This window comes from Lepidochelys kempii, chromosome 10, assembly GCF_965140285.1.
Source record: "Lepidochelys kempii isolate rLepKem1 chromosome 10, rLepKem1.hap1, whole genome shotgun sequence".
In the NCBI taxonomy this organism is placed as follows: domain Eukaryota; kingdom Metazoa; phylum Chordata; order Testudines; family Cheloniidae; genus Lepidochelys; species Lepidochelys kempii.
The window spans coordinates 39,342,055-39,353,274 of NC_136389.1; the positions used below are offsets into that span (position 1 = coordinate 39,342,055).

An 11,220-nucleotide genomic window follows, 5' to 3' on the forward strand; every position below is an offset into this window, starting at 1 on the left:
TTTGTTGGGCAAAGAAATAGGATTCAGGTCCCTGGAGTTGTCAATCTAGCCCCCCTCATCCACCTCCACCCCCACCTCCAGCACTAGATGGACACAATGCTTAAAACAAGGGAAGAAAAATTGACCCTGCTGAGCTGCTGAAACCAAACAAGAATGGACCAGAAGTTTCACCCCAAACTTTCCCATTCCACCTGTGATCAGAAACCCGACTGCTGAGATAGCACAAGACAATGTTTCCATGGTCTTTCCAGCCCCAACAGAGGCAGGAGGTGATGTAAACCTACTGTGACAGTGGCTTGAGATTTCCAAGAATCTCAGATAAGCAGGGGACAGTGTGGTCTAGTTGTTAAGGCAGATGACTAAGATGCAAGAGATTTGGGCTGTAGTCTTAACTCTGCCACTAATGTAGTGACCTTTGGTGAGTCATTTCCTCTCCCTTCTTCCCCATCTGTAACATGAGGTCAGTAATATTTACCCACGCTCCTAAAGTGCTTTGAGATCTATGGATGAAGAGTGCTATATAAGTTCAGTACATTATGGTGCATGCCTGAACACCTGAAAACTATGGCGATTGTGTCCTATAAAGATTGGGTGGGAAACTTTCCGCAGCTCATCCATGTCTTTTGCAGTTCACCCATCCCCACCCAGGCTCTTGCTCAGTCTGGTCCCCCGTGGCAGGAGCCTTTGGCCAGCACCTTTGGTCATTGAGGTGGGTGGGTGGAAGGAAGAAGAAGGGACCTGGCTAAGCATATGTCTCTAAGTTGAGGTTGTGCAAGCTGTAACAGGTAACAGTGCAAGCTGTAACAAGCTGTAACTCCTGTGGCCAACAGGAGCTGGATAATTACTGTGTGGCCATGAAGAAGATGGCAGACGATATCCTGTCTCTGCGCAGGCGTGTTGCCAGCCTGGAGGCAGAGAACAGCACCCTACACCGCAATCTGAGCATGCACGAGGAAGTGGGCCGCACATTGCTGAACGACGTGGACGTGGACGTCATGACCAAGGCGGAGACAGTCGACAGGATAGGTAAAGTACGCACTTCCCACCCCCACCTCTGCATGGCCCAGTAGAGAGCGAAGGAAGGAGGAGGCCGCCATGAGGAAGAGTGAGGAGTGTCTCTGACTGTGGTATTACAGGGAGTGGGAAAGTGAAAGGTTAATAGCCTTGGCTAGAGGCAGGCACGGTGTCAGTGACCCCCAGTCCCTGTTATTCCTGTCCCTGCCCTCTCCTCTGGGACTCTCTCTCTTGGCAGATGCTCCTCAGTCCTCACCATCCAGTTTAATTTGTATTTGAATTTGTGGATCTAACAATCTGATTGGGCGCTGTTGGCCTTGGTGAATAGACCTGCCCCATAGCTGTGTCCCCTATTCCCTGGGAGTCCTGGAAGCTGCTTGTATCCCTCAGACATGCCCCCGTGCCACTGACCAGGCTGTGTGGTCTCTTGCAGTGGCCCTCAAGCGCAAACTGGCTGCTGGGACAGTGGAGATGAGCAGGATGAAGGACCGGGTGCAACAGCTGCAGAATGAGCTGATCCGGGTAACTGTGCCGATGGCTTTGGCCTGCTTGGTCATTATTCCATAGAGGGACCCGTGAGTGTACACAGCTCCTGTCCTGAGGGCCTCATGGTCTAATTCAAACAGATATGATGCCCAGGGCACAAGCACAAGGATCTGGGCTGTCCCTAGTGAGGGGAGCTCTGAAGAAGGCTGCATGCAAGAAGGGAGTTTGACAGAGGAGACAGGGCTCAGCACGTGGGACATCAGAGGTTGCTCCCCAGCCCCAGCCTGCGGAGCAAGAGGCCAGGCTAAGGGTGAAAGTCAGCTGTGCTGCACAGCCAACACCCTCTGCCTTTCTCCTGCTATCCCATGCTGGGGGTCTTCCCCTCCAGAGGAGAAAGGAGGCCACCACTCTTTAGAGCTGCACGCTAGGAGCAGCACGTTCCTGGTTACAGGTGGAAATTAACACAGGCTCAGAGAGGGCAGCCTGGTGCCCGGGAGGCCCTCACTGGGGGCAAGCAGCTTGGAGCTGTGGGAGCCATCTGGAGAAGCAAATATTCCAAGACCCCTGGACAGTCTCACTAAGCTCCTGGAGACTGGGGCTGTAGTTTGAGTTCTCTGCTGATTACCCTCCTCTCCTAGCCCTGCAGCCACCCTGATTGACCAAGGGAGGAGAGTGGAGTAACATGGAGTAACAGGTGAACTCCAGTAGCTTTGGCAGCTCAATTCGAGTCACACCCTGCCATGGTTCCTCAGCCTGATCAGCGACTATTAGGAGCCAGAGAGAACCACAGGTCTGCCTGTGTCCATCCACCTCCGTAAAGAATCCCCTGTGCATTCTGATTCCCTCCCCGAGGGATCTGATGGTTTCCCTCCCTTCTCGCCCACCAGAAGAACGACCGGGAGAAGGATCTGGTGAAGCTGCAACGAGCCCATCAGCAGCAGCAGATGGTGCTGAGGAAGTACCAGGAGAAAATCACCAAGATGAAAGCCCTGGAAGACACTGTGCAGCAGCAGGAGAGGGTGAGCAGAGCACAGGTGCATGGGAGGGTTAGGGGAGGGCACCCAGCTGGGTGTCCCACAGTGCTTTGCCCCTCTTCCATGCTGGGGCAACATGCCCTGTGCTCATAGTGCACTCCCTACAGGGAGACCTTGCAACAAGCCACAGCAAAGCAAACCCATCAGGTCGTGTTTGTTAGCACAACCCAGGCACACAGGATCGGGGCCCCATAGTCTCACTAGCAGGGCGGGATCTTCCTGCCTCCATCTGCTCCCTCTTTGTCACCCATTTCCTGGTGGCAGGGCATAGGTGCACATTGTGTTACACAGAAGGTATTGGATGGATCGCTACAACCAACTGCACCATAATGAGCCAACATTCTGCATTAAGTGCTTGGCTTTTCAGGCTCTTGTGTTGGAACCTGGCATGGAAATAGGCGCTGCAACTGCAGGGCATCTGCTTAGCACCGTGAACTCTCTCATGCACCAGAGAATGGGATCTTGAAGTCCTGTGGGTCACCCAGCCCAGAACTTTGGGATGCAGATGCTTTCACTGAGTCTCTGGTATGGAGCGTGGTGACAGTAATTAATGCTAGCTCTGCAGATCAGCCACTCAGCTTTTCAAAGCCTACAGTCTGGACAGCCTTGGGAATCCTGGGATCTGAGTAGCAGCGATCCCCCATATCCCCAGACTGCAGATTTGCTCTAGAAGTGCATTCCTGCCTAGACTAACAGTCCCTTTGCCCAATCCCTGTAGGTCCTCGTCTCTTAGGGTTGTCTGCACTGCACTCTAAGACCAGATCTGTGGAACCAGGCTTGCAGACTTGGTGTTTCAAGCTCACGCTTGAGCATACACACTGCATTGTAAATCTGGCTTTACAACTGCTGGTCTCACGGCCATGCTAACACATCCATACTGCACTACACAGACCCTCTGACTTGGATCTGCAGCTTGAGCTGCATTCACAGCTGCAAAATGACAGGGTTTGAGCCCGAGTCATAGCAGGACTCAGGCTCTGATCCACACCCCAGCAGGGTCCTAAGACCTGAGTCCTGTGACTCCTGAGTGCTTGGTGACCTGAGTCAGACTGAATTGTGTATGGACAGAAGTAGAGCTTTGCCTAAAAGCTGAGGCCAGGTCTACACTACAAACATACATTGGTATAACTATGTCACTCTGGGGTGTGAAAAATCCACACCCCTGAGTGATCCGGTTAGACCGACCTAACTCCTGGCATAGAGAGCACACTATGTCAACAGGAGAGTTTTTCCCACCCACATAACTACCGCCTCTTGGGGAAATGGATTAACTACGCTGATAGGAGACGCTCTCCCGTCAGCATAGCAGCGTCTCCTCTGTGCCGCTGTCACATTTTAAATGTAGACCTGCCCATGTGCAGTGTGGACACACCCTTAAAGGACATGAGGTTCATTGTCTGTGGCCCATACACAGTCCCCTCCAGCTGGGGAGCAGTGCAGCAAACTGAGCATGAGGGAAGGCCAGCAACAGCATTGCAGAGCTAGGCCTTGTCCAGACTAGGGTTGTGGCGTTAGCATGCGTGACTCACATGTTTTAAAAGTCTAGTGCTGCTAAGGCCACACCGCCTTTAACATGCCAACCTCTGGGCTTCACCTCAGCTTGTTTAGCATGAGTTAAGGGCAATGTACCCTCTGCAGACTAGATGTTTAGACCCTGTTAGTGATCATGTGCTAACAACATGCCCCAAATCTAGTCTAGCCAAGGTCTCAGCTCTCTGCAGCACCCTGCTGCTGTAAGGGTTATGTGGGCCTTCAGGGGGCCATGATGGGAGCTCCCCTCTCCACTGAATTTCTGCCTTCCAAAGGTGATTGAGAAGATGGAGCGCATGCTGGAGGAGAAGGTGCCAGAGGCCGCTAGGACCTGTGAGCAACCGTTGGGTAAATGCCCCCCTCTCTTTTTGTGTGAGAGCCAGGGGCTGGGCTGGGCTCTGTTTTATCTGGGAGCCAGGTAGCTCCTGAGTGATGCAGGAGGGGAGGGAATGGCCCAAGTTACAGCTCAACTGGCCACATGAGAGGCAGGTGGGAGAAGCTCATAGGGACCCAGCAGAGAGGCTCATCATTCAGGGCCATACCCTGCCCCCTCCCTTACTCATGTTGGGCAGCACCAACCAATGGGGCTACTTGTGGAGTAAGTTGCTACTCCACGTGATGTCTGGCCCTGTGGAAGGGAAAAGCAGAGCCCCCAGTCAAGGAAGCCTAAAGCCCCCAGGTTCTGATTCCAGTATGGTAGGCTGTCAGGGGCAAAGGGGAGGTGAAATGACCTGCCCTCTCCCTGGAAGGGGGTGGGTAGTGAAATTGCTGGAGGGTATGGAGCCGAGCAGAGGTCTGAGTGGCTTCTCTGCTCTTCTCCCCCAGCTGATAGCTTCTCCAAGGAGTTCTACTCCACCCTGCTAGCCGAGAACATGAGACTGCGGGAGGAGCTGGGCAGAGCCCGCTACCGCTCTTCTCCCATCATCCTGCAGCAGCAAGCCTTGCCGGTGAGATGGGTCACCTTGGGGCCATGCCATGGGGAGGGTCCCCTGTTAGCCAGTGGGAGTGATTCACTTCATGTGCAGGATATTGTGGCTGGCCGTTCAGTTGCTTTATCAGTGTGACGGGTTCCCCCCGGCGTGCCATCTGGAACTGAGGTAACATTGAACCCCCCTGACCCACCAGCCTGGGCTCCCTCTCACACTGTACTGCTGTGAGAATCTGCAAAGCCCTCCAACCTGCACTTTCACCAGCATTCATACACCAGTGTTCCATCTAATTTTTCCCACACATGTGCGGAATGAATTTTGTTATATGCGCCAATACGAAGGCTCTGGCTGGGGGTGCGGGCTCTGGGGTGGGTCCAGGGATGAGAAGTTTGGGGTGCGGGGAAGGTTCACCTCTCCACACCGTGGCAGCTCCAGGGCTGGACCTGCCTCTCTCCCGGCCATGGCAGGTCTGGGCTGGGGCTGGGTTGGGGGCAGGGAAGGGGGGGCCTCTTCCCCAGCTTTGGCAGATCTGGGGCTGGGCTCTGTTGAGGTTGGGGGAGGGGCACCACAGCAGCCCTGAACGCTTGTGTGGCACTTAGTAGGCTGCTGTGCAGCCGCACAGCTCAGAGGAAACTTAGGTAGGGACACACCCAGCTGCAGTTATACGCAGGCTCTCTAACCTCCGGCTTCCCAGTACCATCCTGCCCTGGTCAAATCTGGCCAGTATATGGGTTTAATACCCAGTCCACCTCTCCCTCAATGTGAAGAGAACAATGGACACTTGTAGTAACCAAGCAAAGATTTTCCCCAAGCACTCCAGTCAAAGCTCACTGCTTTGGATTAAAACATAAAACAAGTTTATTAACTACAAAAAATAGATTTTAAGTGATTATAAGGGATAGCAAACAGATCAAAGCAGATTACCTAGCAAATAAACAAAAAATGCAAACTAAACTTAATATACTAAATAGATTGGCTATGAATAACAGATTCTGACCCTAATTGATGGTACGAGCAGGCTACAGATTCTTAAGGCACAAGCTGCATTAGCTTTACAACTTGGGTTTCTCAGGACTTCATACACTGGCTAGAAATCCCTTTCACCTGGGTCCAGCACTTTCCTCCAGTTCAGTCTTTGTTCCTTAGCTGTTTCCAGGAGTCTTCTTGTGTGGGAAGTGATGAACCCTACCCTGATGATGTCACTCCCTGCCTTATACAGCTTTTGCATATGGCGGGAACCCTTTGTTCCAAAGCTTGGTTCCCAGACCAATCTGTGGAAAAGTACTGACATCCCAAGATGGAATCCAGCATCATGTGGCCTGGTCACATGTCCTTGTAGAGTCATAGCAGCCATCACTCACAGGTTGTCTGTGGAGTTCTCAGGAAGGCTCACCAGGTGGGAGATAAGCTTCTCCTAAAGCCTATTGTTCTCCCTAATGGCTCTTTGCCCTGACTAGGCCCTTCCCAACCAGCTATCTAGACTGAACGTATCTTGTGTAGTGGGCTTTACCCAGGTGTAACTACATTTGAAATACAGATACATAGATAATATTCATAACTTTAGATACAAAAATGATACATGCATACAAATAGGATAATCATATTCAGCAAATCAAAACTTTTCCAATGACATCTCACATGACTTATCTTGTACAAACTGCATCATAATTATGTCATAATCCTATCATAATATCACTCTGAAGAATATGGGGTGCAGTGTCATAATCAGGTTGTAAACGCTTTGGGACAGGGACTGTTTCTGCTGACAAGTTTGTACAGCACCTGGCACAATGGGGCCTTGACCTTTGATTGGAGCCTCTAGCCACTACTGCAATGCAATATTATATTGTATTTAAAGAGCTGCCTTCATCACAGCCTCCACAGATCCAAGGTCTGTTCAGCTCCTCTCTCACTGGCTTTTTGCCCCCCAACCCCAACCTCCTCCCCACCCCCCGCATCAGCACTCCCATTATCTGAATTCCATGGAATGGTGGGGGGAAAGGGGTCACTGGCAGCCTGTGTCATGATGGGAAGGGGATGGAGGGCTAGAGTCTCTAAATCTCACTTGCTGGCTGTATTACCTGTTTGCAGGACATGTTCTCCACCAACTCAGAGAAACTGTCTTTGCTGGCCAAGGTGGAGAAGGCGCAAGGTCGCATTCGTGTCCTGGAAAGCCAGGTAATTGTCATGCCCTTTCTCATGGTCATCCCCCCAGTACACACATCCCATCCCCAATCTCCACCCATTGCATGGTCCTGTGGCATGAATGAGAATGAACTCTGACAACCTGACTCACCCCTTGGTGTGCCCCCTGGATCTGGTGTTTCCTTCGAGGTATCTATATACATGATCACAGGTGGATTAGGGGCTAGATGCAGACAAAGCATTGTCTCATCTCTGCTCCTTTCCCAGAGGAGGGTAGGACTTGTTATGGTTTATTGGCTGGTGAAGAGCTGACTCTTGCAATTGGCCTGGAAGGTGATCAGTTGCTGGTCAGTTGTAACTCTTGTGGACGGGAGTTCCACAGTCAAGCACTGGCTGCTGAAAAGATCAATCTCAAACTAGTCTTCCCCTTGAGTCTCATCATCGCTCGAGAGAACAACGTGGAAGGAGAGGCATCAATTTCTGACATAGCCTAGGCCCAGCCCATGGAGAGCTCAGAAAAGCAGACTCAAGGCCTTAAAGCAGATGTGTCCAAAAGCTCCTTTGCCCACCAGCCTCCCTGGCATTGAGCATTTTCACAGGCTTTCCCACAAATAAGCCCCTGAAGGAGGCTGCAGCATGAGTCTAACAGGTCCCCAAATCAGCACTAGTGAGGGGAAATGGACCTCAAAGGAACACCTTGGGTGTGGCCTCAAAGACCCAGTTGTCCAGGTGCCATGTTTCATATTCTCCAAGCTTCCCCTAATTCCAGCAGCGCTTTGCTGTGTATGGCTGGGTATAGGTTATGGGAGGCAGCCAGCTGGGGAATGTGTGGCTTGGATGGGGAAGCCACAGGTGAGCAGTCTGAGTTGCACAAGTCAATTTCCCATGTGTCCGTGAGCAGAGTGGTGGTGCCATGCACCACCACTGCCTTCAAGAGCAAACCCAGGGTGAGAGGGCAAGCAGGGCAGCACTACCATAGTGCTCTGAGTATCTGTTCTCTCCCTCGCAGCTGGAGGAGTCTGCAAGGAAATGGGGGCGGGAGAAGCAGGATCTCAGCACCCAGCTCCTGGAGCAAGAGCATGGCTTTGGGCGCTCATCCAGCACCATCCTGCATGATTTCTCACTGGTCAGTAACATGCCTGCTATGCCTGCCAAGCCACAAGCTGGGCTCACCCAGCTACGGTCTGACTCCTCTCATACTCAGCTGTTCACCCTCCTGCCATGGCCACTGTCCATGTGGCTGGTGTAAGAGCTGCATTACTGGTCTCTAAAATTGTCCATCTAGTTTTTCTTAGCCAAAGATTGATGGCCAGGATAGGGGACTGTGTAAGGGCTCAGCACTCTTTCTAGGGCACAGAAGCTGCTCAAGGGACCTCCCCTCCCCACAAGAATATCCAGGCTGAAAGTCTCTGTGGTTTGTGCTAGTATAATGTCGACAGACCCCGGTCGTCGGCAGGCGGGATTGAACCAGGAACCTCTGGAGCCTCTTCCACATGAGCTAAAAGCCAGCTGGCTCTTAGTGAAGGCTGTAGAGCAGACTCATTTTATCTGTCTCTCTAAGTGGTCTTGGTGCCACTAGATGGAACAGAACACCACACGCAGGAGGTGTGTGGGTTACACTACCTCAGTATCACACCCCCTCCACACACTCCCAGGAGGAGAGGGGAGGAAGAGGAGAACCAGGCAGAGCAAGCAGAGGTGGAAGAAGAGCAGGAAAGAGAGTGGATCCTCATAGCCAGCCAGTCCTCTGCTGTGGGAAGGACTGTTGGGTTGACTCCACCCATCTGCACCACAGAGGCAGATCATTGGTCTAAATTTTGGTGCCTGAACAGCTGGTCACAATGAATTTCTTAGTCACCCGTGTCCCTGCAGTGTGCAGGGTTGGGACGGGGCTACCCTCTGTTCCCTGACCCACCCATGTGCTCTCTGGACTGCAGCAGTCTCTTAGCCCCCTCCCCCGCCCCTACACACACACACACACCCCCTTAGGCTCCATCACAACTGGTTGGCCAGGGCCCTCTTTACCTAAGCCCTTTGACTTCTCCTCATATCACGGGGGGGCTGTTGTCAGACTTGTGACTTCCCAATCTTGTAGGGTGGCTGCATTTGTTGATTGGGGTAAGACTGAGTAGAACCTACCCCTGCCCATTCAGCTGGGTGGACAGTCATCCACCATGGCCTGCTCTAGACCACAGGCATGGGGTTTTCAGCATGGCAGGTGGGCGAACATATTACTGAACGGCATACAGGGTCCAGCGCAGAATCTCCTTGTTAAAGCTTTGGGAGGAGAGAGTGGTAGAGCACCAGTCACAGAACCTGGTAGCGTCAGGGCTAGCACACAGGGCACACCCTGGGAACCACGAGATTGGGGCACTGGACACAAAGGACTCTGCCAGCACAGAGGAATGTAAGGGCTGAAAGGAAGTGGGAGACAGATGAATTAAGCTTCCAGGAATATCCCCTGATGTTCATTCTCTTCTCCCACACAGAAGACTTCACCAGACCACACAACACATATCAAGAGGCACCAAATGCTCGATCCTCTGCCCTAACACCTTCTGCAAGATGGACTTATTGGCAGTGCTGGGGAAAGACTGTGAATGTTCTGTCTGGTCTCCCCTCCTTTTCCCACCCCCCACCAAAACCAGACCTCTCCTAGGGGTCTACTGGAGATCTTTATTAAATGCTTGATGCTCAACCCCCAAGTGCTGTTACTGCAGACTGGATGGCCATGGAAAATACCTGTGCCAGGCAGCGCTCAGGGATATGCTTGGCCAAGTGATAGGATCCGGTCTGTGAAGCCCAGATCAAAGCTTGGAGAAGCGCCAGCTATGGGTGCTATCACAGGGCACTGGGGTTTGGGGACTTTGAATCTGGTCCAGAACACCAGCACATAAATCCCTGCCCCAACAGGTAACCCCCCCCCCCTCCCCAACCCTATCTCCTCCCCATCTTAAATGACCATCTGTACGTTTCTCTCCCTAAGGCGGTTCAGCTTGGCTTTCAGCATGTTTTCAGCAGCTGATTTTTGCTGGTCCCTTGTATGATCACTTCTGTAGTGTTCTAAGCACAGTTAGATGGCAGCTGGTGTTGAGCTTATTGTATCTTCCCTTCCCCGCCTTCTCCCTCCTTGGCTGTGATGATGGAATGCTGCCCACTGTATAGCACATCAGCTATGCCTGAATGATCAATCTGGATCAGTTTCAGCCTCCAAGCGTGTGATGTTCATGGAGGTTGACATTCTCTTTACCTGTGGTCCACTTCTTTTATGCTTTGTTGGCCTATGCCCCCTAGGGAGTCCTGAGTAGAGAAGCAAAACATCACGGGCCAAATTCATCCCTGGGGTAGCCCCATTGACTTCAGCAGAGTTTCACCAGGGATGATTCTGACCCCTGGAATGGCCCACCAGGCTAGACTTAGCCCTGCAAGGTGAGGTGCTCGGCTAGTATGAGTGATGGGAGCAGCAGCAGCACATGGCCATGAGGGCCCTTTGCCCTGGCTGCCATTCCTCATGTCTGCAAGAACTCGTTTGAAGCTACTGGGCTCCAGATCCTTGCAGCCAGGGCCACTTGTGCAGTGGCAGAAGCTGCTCGTTCTTGTCACTAGCGCCGTTCCGCTGGCAGCAGGTGTTAGCCCCCAGTCAGTGTGTGCTATGCCTCCCGATCTGCAGAGGGAATGGGGCTGGGCCAGCTCTTAGCTTGCACTGTAGAGACTTGGGCTGTTGGCTGTTAGGTCCCTGGTTCAGTCCCCAGTATTGGCCAAGAGGGCAGCCCCCATACCTAACCCCCCTTTGGGTGTGGCAGGTTTAGTAGACAGGTGACAGCCGGGGCTGCACCCATACCAGCTCTGAGCACCGCACGCAGGTTAGCAGGTGCTGCCTGAGCCGTGCTCACCACTGGGGCTGACTTGCTAAGTGTACCTGATATGGAAAAGGCCTCACAGGTGTTGCCCCCAGTACAAGGGGTGTTGATTTGCAGAGCCCATGGAATGGCAGCATTTCAAAGGGAAGTGGCCATGTCCCATGGCAGCAAAGGGGTGCCATCTGCCTTGTTGCTTTAAGGGGTGGCAACTTCAAATGAGAA

The 11,220-nt window shown here is 52.5% G+C and overlaps 1 protein-coding gene across 1 annotated transcript; it reads left to right on the forward strand.

Annotated features, from left to right (window-relative positions):
* Positions 1–808: 808 nt before the first annotated feature.
* On the forward strand, positions 809–9,836 carry LOC140918497 (coiled-coil domain-containing protein 33). The gene is made up of 8 exons (XM_073363063.2): positions 809–1,026; positions 1,448–1,536; positions 2,388–2,519; positions 4,340–4,412; positions 4,890–5,011; positions 7,085–7,171; positions 8,148–8,264; positions 9,628–9,836. Exons 1-8 carry the CDS (start codon positions 855–857, stop codon positions 9,688–9,690), a joined length of 855 nt encoding a protein of 284 aa, XP_073219164.1. The 5' UTR covers positions 809–854; the 3' UTR covers positions 9,691–9,836.
* Positions 9,837–11,220: the final 1,384 nt, after the last annotated feature.